The sequence below is a fragment of the Heptranchias perlo genome, chromosome 1 (genome assembly GCF_035084215.1).
Source record: "Heptranchias perlo isolate sHepPer1 chromosome 1, sHepPer1.hap1, whole genome shotgun sequence".
Classification (NCBI taxonomy): Eukaryota; Metazoa; Chordata; class Chondrichthyes; order Hexanchiformes; family Hexanchidae; genus Heptranchias; species Heptranchias perlo.
In genome coordinates, this window is record NC_090325.1 from 113,020,543 (window position 1) to 113,042,709 (window position 22,167).

Sequence of the window (22,167 nt, forward strand, 5' to 3'; positions counted from 1 at the left end):
TTCCTCCTGTTCTGATTTTGCTTCCTCATTTCTCAGAATTAATTTTTCTCTCCCAGGCCTCAATTTAATTTCTTCTCATCTTTATCTAACTTCCATTCCAGCCCTAATCTCACATTCATTTGCCCCCAACCAACTTTCTTATGTCCTTATTTCATTTTCCTCTGTCCTGATTCCTCTTTTCTTTGTCGGGATTTCTCTTTCCTCTATCCTGATTTCTCTTTCCTCTGTCCCGATTTCTCTTTCCTCTGTCCCAATTTCTCTTTCCTCTGTCCCGATTTCTCTTTCCTCTGTCCCGATTTCTCTATCCTCTGTCCCAATTGCTCTTTCCTCTGTCCCAATTTCTCTTTCCTCTGTCCCGATTTCTCTTTCCTCTGTCCCGATTTCTCTATCCTCTGTCCCAATTTCTCTTTCCTCTGTCCCAATTTCTCTTTCCTCTGTCCCGATTTCTCTTTCCTCTGTCCCGATTTCTCCTTCCTCTGTCCCAATTTCTCTTTCCTCTGTCCCAATTTCTCTTTCCTCTGTCCCAATTTCTCTTTCCTCTGTCCCCTTTTCTCTTTCCTCTGTCCCAATTTCTCTTTCCTCTGTCCCAATTTCTCTTTCCTCTGTCCCCATTTCTCTTTCCTCTGTCCCCATTTCTCTTTCCTCTGTCCCCATTTCTCTTTCCTCTGTCCCCATTTCTCTTTCCTCTGTCCCGATTTCTCTTTCCTCTGTCCCGATTTCTCTTTCCTCTGTCCCGATTTCTCTTTCCTCTGTCCCGATTTCTCTTTCCTCTGTCCTGATGTCTCTTTCCTCTGTCCCGATTTCTCTTTCCTCTGTCCCGATTTCTCTTTCCTCTGTCCCGATTTCTCTTTCCTCTGTCCTGATGTCTCTTTCCTCTGTCCCGATTTCTCTTTCCTCTGTCCCGATTTCTCTTTCCTCTGTCCCGATTTCTCTTTCCTCTGTCCTGATTCATCTTTTCTCTGTCGGGATTTCTCTATCCTCTGTCCCGATTTCTCTTTCCTCTGTCCCGATTTCTCTTTCCTCTGTCCCGATTTCTCTTTCCTCTGTCCTGATTTCTCTTTCCTCTGCCCTGTTTTCTCTTTCCTCTGTCCCGATTTCTCTTTCCTCTGTCCCGATTTCTCTTTCCTCTGTCCCAATTTCTCTTTCCTCTGCCCTGTTTTCTCTTTCCTCTGTCCCGATTTCTCTTTTCTCTGTCCCAATTTCTCTTTTCTCTGTCCCAATTTCTCTTTTCTCTGTCTCGATTCCTCTTTCCTTTTCCATGGTTTCTCTTTTTCTCATATGCTGATCATAAAATGTTACAACACTGAAACCTTCGGCCCATCAAGTCTGTGCCAGTGTTTTTCCCTACCTGAGCTACGTCGTCTACCCGATAATGTGGAGAATTGCCCAGGTATGTTCTGTCCACAAAAAACAGGACAAATCCAATCCGGCCAATTACCGCTCCATCAGTCTACTCTCAATCATCAGCAAAGTGATGGAAGTTGTCATCGACAGTGCTATCAAGCGGCACTTACTCGCCAATAACCTGCTCACCGATGCTCAGTTTGGGTTCCACCAGGACCACGCGGCTCCAGATCTCGTTACAGCCTTGGTCCAAACATGGACAAAGGAGCTGAATTCCAGAGGTGAGGTGAGAGTGACTGCCCTTGACATCAAGGCAGCATTTGACCGAGTGTGGCACCAAGGAGCCCGAGTAAAATTGAAGTCAATGGGAATCAGGGAGAAAACTCTCCGGTGGCTGGAGTAATACCTAGCACAAAGAAAGATGGTAGTGGTTGTTGGAGGCCAATCATCTCAGCCCCAGGACATTGCTGCAGGAGTTCCTCAGGGCAGTGTCCTAGGCCCAACAATCTTCAGCTGCTTCATCAGTGACCTTCTCTCCATCGTAAGATCAGAAATGGGGATGTTTGCTGATGATTGCACAGTGTTCAGTTCCATTCGCAACACCTCAGAGAATGAAGCAGTCCGTGCCCGCATGCTGCAAGACCTGGACACATCCAGGCTTGGGCTGATAAGTGGCAAGTAACATTCGTGCCAGACAACTGCCAGGCAATGACCATCTCCAACAAGAGAGAGTCTAACCACCTCCCCTTGACATTCAACGGCATTACCATCGCCGAATCCCCCACCATCAAGATCCTGGGGGTCACCATTTACCAGAAGCTGAACTGGACCAGCTATATAAATACTGTGGTTACAAGAGCAGGTCAGAGGCTGGGTATTCTGCAGCAAGTGACTCACCTCCTGACTCCCCAAAGCCTTTCCACCATCCACAAGGCACAAGTCAAGAGTCTGATGGAATACTCTCCACTTGCCTGGATGAGTGCAGTTCCAACAACACTCAAGAAGCTCGACATCATCCAGGACAAAGCAGCCCGCTTGATTGGCACCCCATCCACCACCCTAAACATTCACTCCCTTCACCACCGGCGCACAGTGGCTGCAGTGTGTACCATCCACAGGATGCACTGCAGCAACTCGCCAAGGCTTCTTCGACAGCACCTCCCAAACCCGCGACCTCTACCACCTAGAAGGACAAGGGCAGCAGGCACATGGGAACACCACCACCTGCACGTTCCCCTCCAAGTCACACACCATCCCGACTTGGAAATATATCACCGTTCCTTCATCGTCACTGGGTCAAAATCCTGGAACTCCCTTCCTAACAGCACTGTGGGAGAACCTTCACCACACGGACTGCAGTGGTTCAAGAAGGCGGCTCATCACCACCTTCTCAAGGGCAATTAGGGATGGGCAATAAATGCTGGCCTTGCCAGCGACGCCCACATCCCATGAACGAATAAAAAAAATCATTTTCTTGCTTGCTTCCTATACCCTTTAATATTCTTCTTTTTCAAGCAATTGATTCCATTTTCAAAGAATTTATGGACTCTGCTTCAGCAACATAACTCTCTTTTTCTCTTGTCCTGGGCACTAGCTTATCATTTTGATTCACAGTGATACTTGGAGCATTCATATTCCACAGCGAGAAATATATAGGAAATCAATTTTGTGGATGTTATAAAAGAAGATGTGCACACTTTAAAAAGCTGGAAAGGGTCCTTCAGGACTCAAAGAGTTAATATGTTGCACTTTTTCGGTGTAATTATTATAATGCACCTCTAAAACGATGGTAATCTTTCTCAAGAACTTCTCAGTTTCAGGTCGATTTCCTATATTCATAATCAAGCAGTGGCTGTCTGTGTATTCAGCCTTATTTAGAAACCACATGTTACTTTGATGCACATATGGAATATCACTTTTTAACCATGAATATTATCACAAAGACGTAAAATAATTTGTTCAAAGAAATATGATATCTAACAGATGCATTATTTTACATTGAATAGTCACACTGTGCTCTCCTGTTGTCATGCTCTATGTCTATGGTCCAGTAACTTGCATTGCACTCTATAGCCAGACAGCTACCGGTAGTTTCTTGCCATATTGTTTCAATTACTGTCTTTTATGGGTCCATGTCTCCTGCAGTGTTTCTTTTACTTTGCTGCTTAAAAAGTCCCAAAGGCATATATTTTACTGTTGACATAAATCACCTACTAAGAGCCTAAAACTCTCCTCCAAGTCTACATATTTCCCAACCGCTAGTGATCCCATGATTTAACTCTTCCATTTTGTTTGTGCTTTTAATCATCCAGGATTTCAATTGATCAGGTGACAAGTCAGTAGATGTTTTGTTTAAATACAGGACACATTAATTATTTACCAGTTTTCTTAAAGTCGTCTTTTTTAATTGCACAACCTTGGTGTCCTGCTTGACCCCGAGCTGAGCTTCAAACCCAACATTCAGTCCATCACCATTATTGCCTGCTTCCACCTCCGAAACATCATCACGACCCCACAGCCACTCCTGGAGAAACTTTCACCATTCTTTTGTCACCCTAGACTATCTTTCGAATGACTTCCTTGCTGGGACAGGTTAGATAGAGGCTGACTGTTTTGAGTAGATGAGGGGTTAAAAATGACAGGCAATTAATCGTAGATTAAATGTAAGAGTTGTAGAACAGAGGACAGGAGAAACATCTTTACACAGAGTTGTGAGACTGTGGTATTCACTTCCAGGGTTAGTGGTTGAGGCAGAAACTATGTCAACATTCAAGATTAGATTGGATCGGTGGATGAAGGAAAAAGGGATGAAGGAATATGGCAACAGGGTGGGTAAATGTGATTTGAACTGTTTTCTTGCATGGAGGGTAAATGCCGACATAGTTGGGCCGAATGGCCTTCTTCCGTGTTGTTATTTCTATGTATTTATATGGTCTCGCGAACTGCACTCTACATAAACTCCTACTCATCAAGAACTTCCACCATCCACAACCTATCCTGCACAAAAGTTCCATTCTCTTATTCTTGCTGATTGCTATTGGTTCCCTGTCCCTGTGTTAATAAATTTGAAAATCCTCATCCTTATCTTCAAATCCCACCAAGGCCTCTGTCCTCCCTGCTGCTGCAACCTCCTCCAGCCTGGCCCTCACCCTTTGTATCATCCTTCCACTCTCCGGGCAATGGTAGGGCCTACAGCCATCTTGCCCCCACACTCTGGAACTCCATTCCTAAACTCTCCCCACCTTCAAAACCTCCTTAAAAGCTCACTTCTTCATTACCACCCTTAGCCATCTTCCCTAATTTGCATCCTACTTCTGCTGAGACCTGACTGCCAATTGTAAAGCACTGTGAGAAGTTTTAAGACATTAAAAGAACAATGTAAATGTGGTGTGTGTGGAGGAGGGGGTTCCAATGTAAATGTGTGGGGGAGGGGTCCAATGTAAATATGTGTGGGCATGAGGGGTCCAATGTAAATATGTGTGGGCATGAGGGGTCCAATGTAAATGTGTGAGGGAGGGATCCTATGTAAATGTGTGAGGGAGGGATCCAATGTAAATGTGTGAGGGAGGGGTCCAATGTAAATGTGTGAGGGAGGGATCCTATGTAAATGTGTGAGGAAGGGGTCCAATGTAAATGTGTGAGGAAGGGGTCCAATGTAAATGTGTGAGGGAGGGATCCAATGTAAATGTGTGAGGGAGGGATCCAATGTAAATGTGTGAGGAAGGGGTCCAATGTAAATGTGTGAGGGAGGGATCCAATGTAAATGTGTGAGGGAGGGATCCAATGTAAATGTGTGAGGAAGGGGTCCAATGTAAATGTGTGAGGGAGGGGTCCAATGTAAATGTGTGAGGGAGGGATCCAATGTAAACGTGTGAGGGAGGGATCCAATGTAAATGTGTGAGGGAGGGATCCAATGTAAATGTGTGAGGGAGGGGTCCAATGTAAATGTGTGAGGGAGGGATCCAATGTAAATGTGTGAGGGAGGGGTCCAATGTAAATGTGTGAGGGAGGGGTCCATTGTAAATGTGTGAGGGAGGGGTCCAATGTAAATGTGTGAGGGAGGGATCCAATGTAAATGTGTGAGGGAGGGGTCCAATGTAAATGTGTGAGGGAGGGGTCCATTGTAAATGTGTGAGGGAGGGGTCCAATGTAAATGTGTGAGGGAGGGGTCCAATGTAAATGTGTGAGGGAGGGGTCCAATGTAAATGTGTGAGGGAGGGATCCAATGTAAATGTGTGAGGGAGGGTTCCAATGTAAATGTGTGAGGGAGGGGTCCAATGTAAATGTGTGAGGGAGGGATCCAATGTAAATGTGTGAGGGAGGGGTCCATTGTAAACGTGTGAGGGAGGGGTCCATTGTAAACGTGTGAGGGAGGGGTCCATTGTAAACGTGTGTGGGCGTGTGGGGTTCTTTGAAGATTCCCTCTGTTTGCTATAAATAGAAAAATCTTCCCCTTGGACCCGTACAGATCATTGTGCTTCAGTGTTCCAAGTTATGTGGCATCTCATAGTCTTACAGTGTTTTTGCATAAATTATCCAAAACAAGCTGAATTTTAAGCCTGCTTCTGAATGCAGTACTGCAGGTGTATCTTCGGAGCATGGGGCTGGAGCAAGCAGAGTGCTTTTACTGTGCAGGGGAAGAAAAGCAATCTGCTTTGGAGAGGAAGAGGTCAAATCATTCTGCACTCACATGTGATATACCTGCATTGGGGTATCTGCATTAGTACATGAAACTGGGGTACCTCTATTGGGATATCTACACCATATATAATTTTATTTTCATTGGAGTATCTATTCTGGTATGTGGTGTGCTTGGACTGGTACATTATGTACATGCACTGGAATATTTGCGATGATGTATTGACTAAGTGATATATCCACCCTGCGAGATGGAATATCTACACTGATATGTAGAATGCCTGATATGATATGTAGCGGCCCTCCAATGCTGGCGGGACCTCATACTCAGTCAGTGCATATTGGAAAATCACAGGCAGCATGCTCATGATTATCCAATATACATTGGCTGCAAGACCCTCCCAGTGGTGTGGGACCTCACAAGATTTACCCTATAGAGTGCACTAGTACATGATGCACCCACATTGGAAAATCTGTACTGAAGTGGCTACACTGATATGCGCAGTGCCTGGTACAGGACATCATAGAACCAACATTCCTCTCTCTACTATTTTTGGCATAAAATTAGACACGAGTAAAAGGTGGTGTAAAGTAGGGAGAAAATGCCAACAGATGTTTAGCGCTGATCTGAACATTTGTATTCCTACAAAAAGGTTTATCAAAAAGTGAGAAAAAGGTCTAATTTTTGCTTGTTAAAGCCTTCTTAAAAGTCATTAATAATGAGCATTCCTTAGCGACAGGCAAACTGAAAACTTAGTCTATCACAATAGAGCAGAAGGAGAAGAAAAGAGCAGCACTGACGCACAGAGGGCATAGGCAGTTCATGAGTTGCAGCAGGTGTTACCCCAAGCAGCATGTATAATACAACAGAAACACGTACCTGAGGATGGCGGAGGAGCAGTGCATGAGGAGGTTCAGTCTTACCAGGCAAAATATGACTGGGCCATGAAGACTTAAAGGAACAATCAATCAGCTGTAATGCACTATCAGTGAGAGTAAATGTCACTACAGCCCTCAAATTTTACCACTCAGACCTTCCAGCAACGTAGGAACAGGAGGAGGCCATTTAGCCCCTCGAGCCTGTTCCGCCATTCAATGTGATCATGGCAGATCTGTGACCTAACTCCATATACCCGCCTTAGCCCCATATCCATTAATACCTTTAGTTAACAAAAATCTATCAATCGGAGATTTAAAATTAACAATTGAGCTAGCATCAACTGCTGTTTGCGGAAGAGAGTTCCAAATTGGTACCACCCTTTGCATGTAGAAGTGTTTCCTAACTGCAGTCCTGACAGTCCTGGCTCTAATTTTTAGGCCATATCCCCGAGTCCTAGACTCCCTAGCCAGCTGAAATAGTTTCTCCCCATCTATCTTATCAGTTCCCCTTAATATCTTAAAAACTTCGATCAAACCGCCCTTTAATCTACTAAATTCCAGGGAATGCTAACCTATTTTGTGTATTCTCTCCTCGTAATTTAGTATCATTCTAGTAAATCTACGCTGCACTCCCTCCAACGCCAATATATCCTTCCTAACGTGCGGTGCCCAGAACTGAACACAGTACTCCAGGTGTGGTCTAACCAGGGCTTTCTATAGCTGTAGCATAACTTCTAACCCCATTATAGAACCATAGAAAAGATACAGCACAGAAGGGGGCCGTTTGGCCCATCATGTCCGCGCCGGCTCAAAGAATAACCAGGTGCCCATTCTAATCCCACCTTCCAGCACCCGGTCTATAGCCCTGCAGCTTACAGCACTTTAGGTGCAGGTCCAGGTACTTTTTAAAAGAGTTGAGGGTCCCTGCCTCTACCACCAATTCGGGCAGCAAATTCCATACACCCACCACCCTCTGAGTAAAAATGTTTTTCCTCATGTCCCCTCTAATCCTTTCGCCAATCACTTAAATCTATGTCCTCTAGTTCTTGAACTCTCCGCTAGGGGAAACAGGTACTTCTTGTCTACTCTATCTGGGCCCCTCATAATTTTGTACACCTCAATCAAGTCACCCCTCAGCCTCCTCTGCTCCAAGGAAAACAACCCCAGCCTATCCAATCTCTCCTCGTAGCTACAATTTTCAAGCCCTGGCAACATTCTTGTAAATCTTCTCTGCACTCTCTCCAGAGAAATTACGTCCTTCCTGTAATGTGCACAACACTCCAGCTGTGGCCTTACCAGCGTTTTATACAGTTCCATCATTACATCCCTGCATTTGTATTATATTATATTCTAGTCCTCTAGATATAAAGACCAGCATTCCATTAACCTTTTTGATAATTTTCTGCACCTGTCCATGGCATTTTAATGATCTTTGTACATGGACCCCTAAGTCTCTTTGGACCTCCACTGTCCAAAGTGGGTGCCCTCATACTTCCCTACATTGAAATCCATTTGCCACAGTCTATTCACTTAATCTATTAATATCTCTCTGTAATTTTATGCTTCCATCTACACTGCTTACAATGCTGCCTATTTTTGTGTCATCGGCAAACTTAGACAAGTGGCTCTCTATCCCATCATCTAAGTCATTAATAAATACAGTGAATAGTTGAGGCCCCAAAACAGATCCCTGTGGGACACCACTAGTCACATCCTGCCAATTTGAGTACCTGTCCATTATCCCTACTCTCTGTCTCCTGCCGCTCAGCCAATTTCCTGGCCAGGTCAATAATTTGCCCTCAATTCCATGAGCTTCAGCTTTTACTAACAGTCTCTTATGAGGAATTTTATTGAATGCCATCTGGAAGTCCACATAAACAACATCCATAGACATTCCCCTGTCCACTACTTTAGTCACCTCTTCAAAAAATTCAATCAGGTTCGTCAGGCATGACCTACCCCTTTACAAATCCATGCTGGCTCTCTCTGATCAGCTGAAAATTTTCAAGGTGTTCAGTCACTCTATCCTTAATTCTAGACTCCAGTAATTTCCCAACAACAGATGTTAGGCTAACTGATCTATAATTCCCTGGTTTCCTTCTCTCTTCTTTCTTAAATAGTGGAGTGACGTGCAATTTTCCAATCTAAAGAAATGGTTCCTGAATCAAGAGAACTTTGGAAGATTATAGTTAGGGCTTCTGCAATGTTCTCACCTACTTCCTTTAAAACCCTGGGATGGAAACCATCTGGTCCTGGGGATTTGTTACTCTTTAGTGCCATTATTTTCTTCATTTCGGTTAAATTGCTTACGTTATTTATGGTGAGTCCTCGTCCCTGATTCAAAATTAGTTTCTTTGCAGTGCTATCCTCTTCCTCTACTGTAAATAGTGATGCAAAGTAATTATTTAACATGTCCGCCATTTACTTATTTTCGTTTACAATATCACTGTTATCAGTTTTTAAGGGGCCCACATTGCTCTTGACCACCCTCTTTTTCCTAATATAATTGTAAAAATGTTTGTGTTGATTTTGATATCCCTTGCAAGTTTCTTTTCATACTCCCTTTTTGTAGCTCTTTCTATCTGTTTTGTCACCCTTTGCAGTTCTTTGTATCTCTCCCAGTTGCCAGGTTCTGTGCTATTCTTTGCATTTTTGTATGCTTTTTCATTTTATGTTGTCCCTTACCTCTTTCATCATCCATGGCTGTTTTTTTTCAGCAAGTAGAGCTCTTGCCCCTCACGTTAAATTCTTTTTTGAACACCTCCCACTGATCTTCTGTCGTTTTACCCATTAACAGATTTGCCCAGTTTAGTGTGGACAGTCTCTGTGTCATCCCTTTGAGGTCGGCCTTACCTAAATTTAGAATCTTAGCAGCTGATACGGGTTTCTCCCTTTCAAACACAACGTTGAACTCGATCATATTATGATCGCTATTAGATAAATGTTCACGCACTGTTAGGCTTTTAACTGAATCTGGTTCATTACCCATTGTTAAATCTAATATGGCCTGCCCCCTTGTTGGTTTTAAGGACATATTATTGCAGAAAGCTATCCTGAATACACTCAAGAAATTCGCCTCCTTTCTGACATGAGCTCGTCTGCTTATTCCAATCTATATGAAAGTTAAAATCCCCCATTAAAACCTCTCTGTCTTTGCTACATGCTTGCCTAATCTCTGCATTTATACATTCTGCCACTTCACAGCTGCTACCAGGGGGCCTATACACAACTCCCACTACAGTCTTAAATCCTTTTCTGTTTCTTAATTCTACCCATTAAGTCTCCACAGCCTGCTCACCTCGTTATATCCTCTCTTATCATTGAAATAATTTCATCCTTAATCACTAAGGCTACTCCTCCCCCTCTACACAAGGAACATCTCAGGAGTCAGTGTCATGTGGGGATTAGGCACATTGACTTTTCATTATATATTCCTTCAGAGTGTCTCTTGTTAAGTGAGCCCTTTCTCTGCCATCCCTGTTTTTGTGTTCTCTCTCAGATACACACATGAATAAAGAGATTTAGCTGTCCTAAGTATCTAGAACTTATTGCAAACTACACAAGCCACACAACATTTTAGATTTAAAGTTTCACTTGTAGCATTATCCACATGGTTTATTTGCCCTTTGGACAACTGATGCTTTACATTCTGCACAGTGAAAGAATGTCAGATTGCAAGATATATTAAAAGTGAACACATTTTATTCGATTGTTCAGTGCCAGTGGAATATATTTTGTCTTTTGTCCCCTATGTGTTGTAAAGTTGGTTGTAGATGTACCGTAATACCAAGTGTCCCCCGACTACCCCCTGCCCCCCCCCCCGCCTCCATCACTGGGAAGCGGAATAATGGTGACTGGCTGAACAGCTAATTGCTGAGCTGCAGGGGTACAAGGGCCCCACACCTGTATCTGCAACCAATCCTGATGGACTTGCATCAATGCCAAGGGTCTCCTTTGCTGAAGTTGTTGTGGTCGCTGCTTTCAGAGGTAGAGTCCACTGTCACTTGTGAAGGGCAATGAGATGGTTCAGAGCCAAGGACGTTACTGCTGCTCCTGCAACCTGCTGTTACTGCAACTTTCAGCCAGACTCGGCATTTTAGAGGATGGCACTCTAATTTCCAAGTATATCAAGCACAGAATTCCCCTTTTAACACAGAAATTATGCTACAGAACTGCCATTGGATATTTAATTTAGTTGATCCCATTAACTTTGATGGGAGCAGGGTTGCAGAGCATTGGTGTACCCAAGTCTTGGCTCAGTGATGCAAAATCAGCATAATTGGCCCTGTGAAATTTTGGGGCCACTTTTTTTAAAATTCCAAATTGCCAAAGGCAGGTGCTGGAAATAAAAATATGGAACATGTGACCATTAAAGGGATCTGACCTGCGGGCAACTTTAACTATATACATAGCACCTTCAACTTCCTTTGAGCACCAAAGTGTCACTCATGGCCTTTATTGCTTGCTCTTTACAAGTTTGACTCATTCAAAATACAAGCAATATAAAAATAACTTTTTCACAATAGGACAATTCTTGTAGACAGGTTTATAAGCCAAAGACCTATGGCAGAGAGTGCAAATTCTTAGTTTTCATCTGAAAAGAAATCTTGAAAGGACTTCCCCCTCTCCTGGAGTTTTATGATCTCCAGCAGTTGCAAGGCCCCTTTTTCCAGCTGTTCAAGTTTCTTGCTATATTGTTGGGTTTCCCTCAGTTGAATGTGAAGTAATGTGTACCATATGAGTCTGTCTATGTTTCATACCAAAAACCATGCCAACAGCATCTTTTCTTTGTACCACACATTTCTCACCTTTGGCTAAAAGGCTGTGGCCATAAAACCTGTCATACAAAATGTTCAGAACCCAACTAAAAAATAAATAAATTGAAGCTTCTGGGCCTGCTGCAATGTGATGTGATGCACTGGGTCACACTGTTAGATTTAAGATTCAGAAAGTTCACATTGACATTTCATATTCGTTTTCACATGTGGTGGTGGATCTCAAAAGCCAATCCTCCGAGATATTGCTGGATCGTTTGTAGTGAAACTCACGATAAATGTGACTTCATATATTGGGAATTGGAAGTTGTCCAAGTTATTTTACTGGGGCTGCAAGCACAGTACTAGAGGATATGAGTGCAAAATTTTAAAAATCTGAGGAAAGACCTGAGATTAGGGTTTTTACCCCACAGGACAACGGATATTTGGAACGGGCTCCCAGCTTTAGCGGTCAGTGTTGTGGCAGTCAGCACCTTGTTGGATATCTGGTGAGGAAAAGATTTAAGGTTGGAAGAATCAATCAGTACGAAGATATAGGGAGAAACTTTCAACTGCTGGTGGCCTGTTTCTCGTCTGAAAAACGGCCGACCAGGAGTTGAAAGTTTGGTGGGAATCTTGTGCACCCATTTTCCCATCTGAATAAAGTTTCAGGCATGCCTTTAAATGGGTGCCCAGCACACCTGCTCAAACCAGGCGTGAGGCTGTTTAGTTGTGCACAGCGGGGATCTATGCCCGATTGCAACTTTCAAAGAGAAATGGGCAGAGCATGCACAGTATATGCCAGTCCCAATTCTCCAGGCATGGCCTAACCGGCAATAGACTGCCAGCCTGTTCTCATCGCCACCCCCCCCTCCCACCCCCCACCCAGCATTTGCTTTCCATTCCCCGCCTGGAATCTGCTCCCTGCGTTCCCCCACCCCGGCCGGCCTTACCTGCTGTCACAGGAAACTGGCGAGCTGCAGCGGGCAAACCTGTTTTGCGCCCACAGCTCTCCGGCAAAATGTTAACGAGGTCCGAACCACTTTCAGGTTGGGGCTTCCTGATTGCAGCGTCGGGTGGGTGCATCGCTGATCCCATGCCCATTCAACGCCCAAACCAAGGTTCTCCCCCACAGTGTCAAACACTGCGTGGAACACAATGATTCCTAAAGTGCTTTGAAATACCACAGCAAGGAAAGTTTATAAGCAGTCAAGGATGTTGACATAAAATATAAAATCAGATTGGTGTTCTGAAATTTTGTTTGAAATGAAATGGATTGGTCAGAGTCCATGGTAGAGTGGATTGCACATGGCCTGTGAAAGGAGCAAGTCTGATAAGCCAACAGACCAGGTATTCTTCTGTTCTTATAATATTTTATTTATTGAGATAGACACTGAAATTTCTTCAAACTGCACTGTATTAACCTTCATGAACCACAAACCGGTTTATGCCTTTGGGTTCCTGCTGCCACTGCAGGGGGGAGGGCGAAAGGAACAGCAAAGCAATTGTACAATTGGCATAATCACTTTTACATTGTTGTCAGAACCAACCCTTGCCCTGATTGTGCCAACACTGTTGTCAGGGTCTTCCTGTGCCGATGAACTGAGCCAAGAACAGTGCAGCATTTCTATTAAGAAGATATATTGTTGATTTTTTTTTTCAGTGAATGACTTATTAAGCCCGGATTTTAACTTGTGGCAGGGATCATGCGGGTGGTGGGGAGGGGCCAGGAGATGAGGCTAATGGGAAAACGTCTGGCACTCCGCAGCGTGAGCTTGGGGAAATTTTAACTGTCAGGCCTCATCTGCACGACCCACATCAGACTCCCGCCCGAAGCAAGAAGAGCTAGCTGGCCGGTGGGTGCAAGAGGAATTTCGTGTGGCAGGAGGCGATTGGGAACCTGAAGGAACAGTTCCCGGCAGTCAGCTAAGTGGTTAGGAGAGGGGGTCGGGTGGGCGTTACGGTTGGGGGAAGGCAAGGTCAGCCCGGGGCAGTGGAGGCCAAAGGTTTCCTGCCCCTCCTGGTCCGCAAGGAAATCAAAATAAAATTTAAACTTAACTTTCTGACCCTCTTCTGGCTCCACTCCTGTTTGCAGCCAGGTTGTCCTGGCGGGGAAGCCAAGACAGCTTCACCGTGCAGGCCTCGGGTTAAAATTGCAGTCGACCCCTGATAACATAATTAGGTCCCAAGCAGCATATTTAAAGAAGGACTCCGCTGCCTTCTGGAGGGTGTCCCACTCGCCAGCTCAAAAGAGCAGGTGAAAACTCCAACCCGTGGGAAGGCTGCGGGATTGCAGCGGGTAAGTTGCTGCGGTGATTTAAACTGTCCGGCCTCCCAGTTTCTACTGGGTGTGCTGGATTAAAATCGACCCTTTAAAGTTTTCTACTATGAGTAAAAAAAAATTGTGAATGTAGATTGTAGAGGCTCTTTCATTTTTCATTGATCCATGCTGACCATGTGACCATGTAGTAATATCGGTCAAACGGTTAACAGTGACCAACCAGATTGCAAAACGAAAGATGGAAAGCGGTCCCAGGAGTTTCCAGCCGACTTCAGAAACATATAAGAGAGAGTTCAGTGCTATAAAATAGCTCATCTACAATATTTGTCCACAACTCTGGCTGGCTGATCCCACCCACCACTGCTACTCTCCCCCACCTCACCCCACCCACTCCCTTCATGCATCAGTTGAGCCCATCCTGCCTGATGCCCACTGTGGGAAGTAAATGAATGTTATTGCAAATTTTTAGGACAAAATTTTAGCAACACTTTCTCGATAAGATAATGCAAATTATATATGCAACGTACTGAGAAGAATTTGACTTGTGTAAACCACAAATTATTCAAAACAAATTGGATTACTCTTTTAAAAAAACTTCTATATTTCAATCTGCCATTAATCACACATTGGTTACACTTTTTTGGAGAAGTTATTTACCAATGAGTTATCTCATACTGTCAAAGTTTTTCTTTAGTTATCTGTGTCAGTGGAGCAGTTCCAGGGCTTTGACTGATCAGTGATGCCACATGTCAGAAGATGAGCAATTATGCCATAATTAAAGACATTCACAGAACAGGAGGAAGATGATACCTTTTATTGGATGCAGATTTATTGGACACCAACCCTCAGGACCACACATGCATTTTCAGCTGCCGAGGATCTGGTTATAAAAGCTTGTGTCTTAGCTCAGCATTTGTTAACGTCATGCCCCAGTTATAGCGTGCCTAGTGGGTAGCCATGGTTATATAGAAATAAAACCAGAAAATACAGGAAATGCAAAGCAGTCAGTTAGCATTTGAAAGAGATAAGATTGATTAATATTTCTACTGATTTTTCATCAATAATTAGAGAAAACAGAGATCCATATATGTATAGTAAACTGAGGCTCACTGTCCCTGTGAGGGGAAAGGTGCCCATAATTTTCCTGCCCTGGACTATTTCCATGACCTGGGCACACCCCTGGCACAGACTCGCTCAGGCAGGGCCTGCTGCTGGAATGAGGGGGGAGAGAACGGGCAAGGGGAAGAAACAGGCACACTGGACAGCAGCATGAGAGGGGTGGGAGGGAATTTATTTTAATTCAAAATGAGAATGCTGTATTTGTTTCTTAAAAAAATCATTTTAGGATAACAAAATGAACTGATTGTGAATTTCAGGAGTACAGTTTGAGAACAAAAATTTAACGATTTTAAATTGTTTTATTGCAGGGTCCTCCTGGTTCAAAAGGTGACAAGGTTTGTGAAAACAATCATTTCTAAAGACAAGCATGAATATATTTTTGTTTCCGCTGTAAAAAAAACAGCTGTATAAAATAAAATTCTTAATTTCTTTTTTTTATTTCAAAATATACTTTATTTCATAGAATTTAAAGATACACGGTTCAATGTAAATATCACAATTTCAAACCAGTACAATTCAAACCAATACATAACAGATCGTACACAGTGCGATCTCAATATTACAATTCAAACACAGTATATTCCTTATGATTCATGCTGTACAATACAATACATGTCGCACCTCGCTTTCTGCACAACGTGAAAGCCCATCAGGAGGCGGATGACAGTCTCCTCACCACCGCAGCCTCGAGGGCAGCTCGCGGTGGCTCTGAGATTCTGTGCGTGTTGGAAGGACCGCACTAGGAGGGCCTTTCTCACCACCATCCAGGCTACATCCTGGTGCCTGTTTGTCAGCTATTGGGACGAGACGTTCTGCCAAATGGCATCGACCGTCTGGTCGGGGAAGAACCCAATCGAGTCCACCCTCTCCTTTCCTTGCAGGAATCTCAGGAAATTTTGTGTCGACGACTGTCTGACAGCCTCGTGGTCGAAAAAGTTCCTCCTCAGGAACTTCTGACCTGGGACAGGTGGGGGGGGGGACGGTCCAGCTCGACGGGACGACCTGCGCCTGCTCGGCCAGCGTGGCCAGACTCAGATTTCTCAGTGTGTTGGACAGGTAGAAACGTTTGGTGTTTGCATACTGGGGCTCCACACACATCCTGAGGCAGCCACGCACAAAGGTGGCCATCAGAATCAGAGCAGCATTGGGGACGCTCTTCCCCCCCTTTGTCTGGGGACGTGTACATGGTGTCCCTGCGGACGCGTTCTATCTTGGACCGCCAAACAAAGTGGAAGATAGTTCGGGTGACTGTGACAGCGAAGTTGTGGTTTATGCACTGATGTTAATTAATTGTATTTATGTCTTTCAGGGTGATCAAGGAGACCAGGGGCCGCGGGTAAGCTTTTAACTAAAGCACGATGACATTCTGAGGTTTATCGCATGAAGCATTGAGTGCAATCACTAACGAGATGATAACCTTTTCCCAAAACACTTCTCAATTCCACATCAGTTTCATCAACCGGAGAATATTCCTGGCACACTGGAGCAGACTCATTTGTTAGTGCAATGAATACTGAATTTAAATATAGATAACATTTAAACAGATTGGGGTAAATTTTCATCTTCACCACCTGGGTGTTAATCCGACAGTGCGGATCGTCCGCCTGTTGCAGAACCTGCCTGGTTTTCATTCCATTGAAATCTGTAGAATGAAAATCGGGCCAGCTCCATAATGGGTGGGCGATCCACTCTGCCAGATCGCCGCCCAGGACAGTGAAAACAAAAATTTACCTCATTGTGTTTTAGGATACAATCATGGCAGCATCAGTAGCACAGAAGTAGGACAACGTACACCTTACCTAGAGATTACAAGTAACACACAATCTGTAGCTAAGATATGTCTTTCAGGGGAGTGACGAAGGGCCAGTTTTGCTACTAATGTCACTAATTTTATGCCTTCCCGCGGGCAGAAGGGAATCTGCACCCATAGCAATGGGCCATTTTCCCCACGATCAATGGCATGTATTGGTAATTAGATATGAATGTCCCTGTTTGCAGTACTGCTCGTTCTCCAGCAGCCTGTGATATTACTGGTGTCTGTACCTGCACAGCTAGTCACAGAATAAAAATAAACCAGAATACATTGGTGGTGGGGATGTCTTGGTAAGTACAATAATATTAAGATTTCAATGTTGGGTTGATTTTAACCCCCAGTGGGGTTCAGGCGGGGCGCACTCGCAGGCCTATGTTTGAAGCCCGGGGTATTTTAACTCCTGGGCCTCCACTGCATGCCATGGGTCAGCGGTCTGCCTGAAATGGGCGGAAAGCAGCAGCTAGCCAGGTGCTCCTCCTGGCCCCACAAGGGAAAGATTTCCACTTACCTTGGAGGGCCACCTCATCCTCCCAACAGCTACCAACAAGAAAGCTGCAGCGGCTTCTTCGCTGAGGCCTGAGTTAAAATTCAATCGGGATCCCGATGTGCATAAATTTATGAGGCTCCATCCTGTTTTAAGCAGGCGCCTCAGCCACATAACTGCAGTGAGCAATTAAAATGGTGACCAGCGGGAATGGGGTGATAAGGCTGAACACTCCGTTTTAAAGGCCCCCCCCGCCCCCAACCTTGCCACCGGGCGGGGTGGGTTAAAATTCTCCCTCTTAAATCTACAGGAGTTCTGGAAGAAAACAACTTGTGTGTGACTACATACATGCACACGGAGCGTGCAAGGGAGTTGGACAATGATATTTATTAATTTCCATGTGTGTCTGATTATACAACTGTTAGAAGAAAGTTTTCTGTTCTTTTGAGATGTCAGCTCACTTAAATCAAGAACTTCTGTGTGTTACTAGATCTGTTAACCACCACAGCCAAATGCTCAGCTTTTATGTGTCCTCCAGCACGTTGTAGTATGATTTTTAAAAAGACAATTGATCTTTGACCTTTTACAATAACAGCATGTCTTTGATTCTTGTGCACTTGTAACTTACCAGATCTTATGTGTTCCTCCAAGGGGTGGTTCTAATTAAAACAAACGTTCCGGTTGTTAATTTTCCAAAAATAGGGTATTAGCCGCTCTCCACCTCTTCCCCTCCCTCAAATTAGCACTTCAATCGACAGAACGTCCCCAGAAACACTAAATTAAACCAATAGATCATAATTATCTCTATCTGTCAAAGTGTCAAGAACTAAGCATAAAATTAAACTATCCCTGTGCAAAAGTCAAAGCCAGTAAATGCTTAAAAGCTAATTAGTACAAATAGACTTGGAGAGCACTGATTAGTTACCTTCTGGCTGCAGTTCAAACAGTGCTAATCAAGTTCAATGCTGTTATCATCGAAATATATTCTGCTAAAGGGAGTGTCAGTCCAAATGGAGACCCCCAGCGTCAGATTGAATGACAGATTTTCAGACTGTCAAGTTGACAATTGTCAGCTTGCAGCCATTAAATAATTTGATTTGTGCTCTCAGTGCAGTAACAAGACACTGACTCTGTCCACTTACCCATTACCCAAAATGCTTTGCCCAGGAGCTTTTGAGGCCTGATTTCCATTTGCAGCCTGCAGACATGGTTTCCATGTAATATAATGAACATCATAAAAAAGGAAATGAGAGGAGTACATTGAATATTGATTAATTACCATATTTGCATGTAAATGATAGGTTGGCCATTTTTAAAGTGGGAAGGAGCCACAGGACAGGATCCTGCTGTGCAATTTGCTGTGTTTGTGTACAGTTTTTGAAATGTTAATGGAAAGGAAAAGAAAGTATTTTTATTTATATAGGGCCTTTCTTAGGCTATCACAAAGTGCTTTACAACCAAAGAATTACTTTTGAAATGTTGTCACTCTTGTAATGTAAGCAAATGTAGCAGACAATTTGCACACAGCAAGGTTCCACAATCAGTAATACGATAAATGACCAGTTAATCTGTTTCGGTGTTGTTAGGTGAGGGATAAATGTTGGCCAGGACGCTGAGAGAATGGCCCTGCTTTTCGAATAATGCCAAGGGATCTCTTATGTCCACCTGAGCAGGCAGCTGGGGCTTTAGTTTAACATCTCATCCTAAAGACCACACCTCCGACAGTTCAGCACTCCCTCAGTACTGCACTGGAACATTAGCCTAGATTACGTGCTCAAGTCTCTGGAGTGGGACTTGAACTCATCACCTTACTCCGAGAGTGCTACCACTGAGCCTTTTCACGATCAGCCCTCCTAGAAAGGGGGGAAAGCACTTTTGATGCTGCACCTTCTGGGAAGGATTATACCATGTGATGCATAATGAATAGCGTAATAACGAGGGGAATGTTTTCCTCTTAATAAGCCTTTCCCTAATAGCTGTAAAAGAACTTCCGTGAGGAAAGCTGCCTGCTGCTGAGGTGCAGCTTTGTGGGAAGTACAAAGCCATCTACAGCTTCCATTTCCTCAGGCAGTTGAGTGATAAAGTGGCCACTTTTCCTGTGCACTACACCCTGCCTGTGCCTATTTCTGTGACACAACACAGAAGGAAAAGGCACGGAGGCCCATTGCACTGGGTTTACATCCCATTTACGCTTCAGGTGACTTTTGGTCACAGATCAGGTGAGGGCCACCGCATTGCACCTGAAATAGGCTTTGCTATTTAAAATTTATTTTAACGAGCAGAACTAACATCATTGAGCCCCGCATGCCAGTTTCCTTCATTTTTTTTATTCATTCATGGGATGTGGGCGTCGCTGGCAAGGCCAGCATTTATTGCCCATCTCTAATTGCCTGTGAGAAGGTGGTGGTGAGCCGCCTTCTTGAACCGCTGCAGTCCGTGTGGTGAAGGTTCTCCCACAGTGCTGTTAGGAAGGGAGTTCCAGGATTTTGACCCAGCAACGATGATGGAACGGCGATATATTTCCAAGTCAGGATGGTGTGTGACTTGGAGGGGAACGTCCAGGTGGTGTTGTTCCCTGGTCTGCTGGTCACAGGTCATGGCCACCTATAAACTCGGCATTAAGTTTCTTTACGCTGCATTTCAAATGCTGAAAATTTTAAAGAGATAGGCAACATTTGGAATAGGAAGTGAAGATTTCAATTTTGTCACTCACATGAGAAAACTTATAGGGGTTAAATTGGATAACTCCTGAAAATGGACGAGGGGACTGCGGTACGTGATTAACCCGCACCCAGTCGTCGCCATGTAAGCAGCACGTTACATTTGTGCTGCCTGCTGTTTTAAATGATTGCTGTGTGCAGCCAGCGCTACCTGTGGTTTTGATTGGCTGCACGCATCACCAGCAGGCCCCGATGTCACGAGTGGCTCGTGCTTCTTAAAGGCAGCCTGCACCTCTTAAAGGGGAGGTGCACTGTAGCTGCATGAAGTGGTGGGAGTCGTTTGTGAAGTGATTCTGTGCTTTAATACTTTGAAGAATGGCTGTGCCTGAGAGAGAGCATGCACCGAGGTTCTCTAATGATGCACTGGAGGCCTTGGTGGAAGAGGTGGATAGAAGGAGGGGCATCCTGTATACATAGGGGTACAGGAGCCCCTCCAGACATATGCTGAAGAGGCAGTGGGAGGACGTAGCGCAAGAGGTAAATGCCAGGAACATAGCTCCAAAAACATGGATGCAGTACAGGAAGAAGTTCAGTGATTTAATATGAGTTGTCAAGGTGAGTGAGTTCAAGTTTCAAGTGGTATACCCGACTAACTGCTCCACTAGCCTCATCCACTGCTCAATTCACTACACCCCCATCACCCATCTACCAACAATCTCTTTCAATCAGTACTCAACCGTTCAAATCATATGCTTTATCTCAACCTCACATACTTAGCACTGTTGCAAGCCGCACACGCACAACTCACAGTTCACAGACACTGGCAGCTATTCAACTATGACAGCCACATCACCCAAATATCTTGCAGGATGCTCACTAACACACTTCCCTCTTTCTTGCAGGAGAAGGTGGAGCATAACAGAATGCATCAAGAAACAACTGGAGGAGGACAAGCGCACCTGCACGTTTTAACTCCCATGGAGGAGATAGTGCTGGCCATTATTGGAAAGGCCATTGCTGAGGCCATGGCCACTGGCAGTGATGGAGGTATCGATGATGAGGGTCTCTGAATACCTAATTCTGTTTCTCACTTCCCACTGGGAAGCCTGCCAGAAAGCCTGCGCACAATGACAAGGAGCATGGAGGAATCCAGCTCCAACTTGGCACAGGGCTTTGCGCAGAGCTTGGAGCCCATCCTTTCCAAAATGGAACGGGTGGTCACCTCCATCAGCGCACCTGTGGAACCCACCATGATACAGTGCCTGATGACTGATGTAACAGCTTCCATCAAAGGTCTAACTGCTGCCTTGGAAGCTCAGACTGTTGCTATCATGGCTCTGGGTACACAGTTGAAATGGGCTTCCAGGGTGTCACAACAGTCGAGCGATCTGTTCTCCAACAGATCACCAGGATTGCTGAGGTGCTGCCCCGTGAGAGTGGCAGTGACTCTCTGGACAGTAACCTCCTGTCCTCTCTCAGGATCACAGCATTCCTGCTCCCACCTCTGCCACTCCATCAGTGCCCTTGCTGTTGCCTGTCAGCCAGCCAGCCCTGACTGCTGCAGCCCAGTCCGAGATAGTGCAGTCTGAAGCCTGGCCCTCCCGGCCCAGAGCTGCTCAAGGTCATCCTCCAAGGCCATCTGCACTCTCCTCCATTGAAGGTCAGCAGCCTTCCACCACCCACGCTCCAGTCACTGGGGAAGCACCTCATAGGAGCACTAGGATAGGTAAAGGCACACAAACAACAACGTACAAGGGTGAATAGTCTCATTTTGTTTGCATAATTTCATGTGTTAATTTATAAATTTGGATTTGAATTTGCATTTGGTGGTGTTTTTATTTCTGCGATGAGCTGAGGGAGGTTTGGGAGGTGCTGTCGAAGAAGCCTTGGTGAGTTGCTGCAGTGCATCCTGTGGATGGTACACACTGCAGCCACTGTGCGCCGGTGGTGAAGGGAGTGAATGTTTAGGGTGATGGATGAGGTGCCAATCAAGCGGGCTGCTTTGTTCTGGATGGTGTCGAGCTTCTTGAGTGTTGTTGGAGCTGCACTCATCCAGGCAAGTAGAGAGTATTCCATCACACTCCTGACTTGTGCCTTGTAGATGGTGGAAAGGCTTTGGGGAGTCAGGAGGCGAGTCACTCGCCGCAGAATACCCAGCCTCTGACCTGCTCTTGTAGCCAAAGTATTTATATGGC

The 22,167-nt window shown here is 44.8% G+C and overlaps 2 protein-coding genes across 2 annotated transcripts in view; one reads left to right on the forward strand and one right to left on the reverse strand.

Moving 5' to 3' along the window:
• Positions 1-203: 203 nt before the first annotated feature.
• LOC137307251 (golgin subfamily A member 6-like protein 22) lies at positions 204-12,701 on the reverse strand. Its single transcript, XM_067976891.1, has 3 exons — positions 12,569-12,701; positions 1,534-1,587; positions 204-1,267 (listed from the first exon to the last, which is right to left on the reverse strand). The coding sequence occupies exons 1-3, from the start codon at positions 12,699-12,701 to the stop codon at positions 204-206; spliced, it is 1,251 nt and encodes a 416-aa protein (XP_067832992.1).
• A 222-nt stretch (positions 12,702-12,923) lies between these two features.
• Positions 12,924-22,167, forward strand: part of LOC137308558 (collagen alpha-1(XXV) chain-like) — a 170,493-nt gene continuing 161,249 nt past the window's right edge. Inside the window, exons 1-4 of the mRNA XM_067977368.1 lie at positions 12,924-12,965; positions 13,798-13,914; positions 15,324-15,350; positions 16,325-16,351. Coding sequence (XP_067833469.1) covers positions 12,924-12,965; positions 13,798-13,914; positions 15,324-15,350; positions 16,325-16,351 — 213 coding nt within the window. The remainder of the gene's footprint in view (positions 12,966-13,797; positions 13,915-15,323; positions 15,351-16,324; positions 16,352-22,167) is intronic.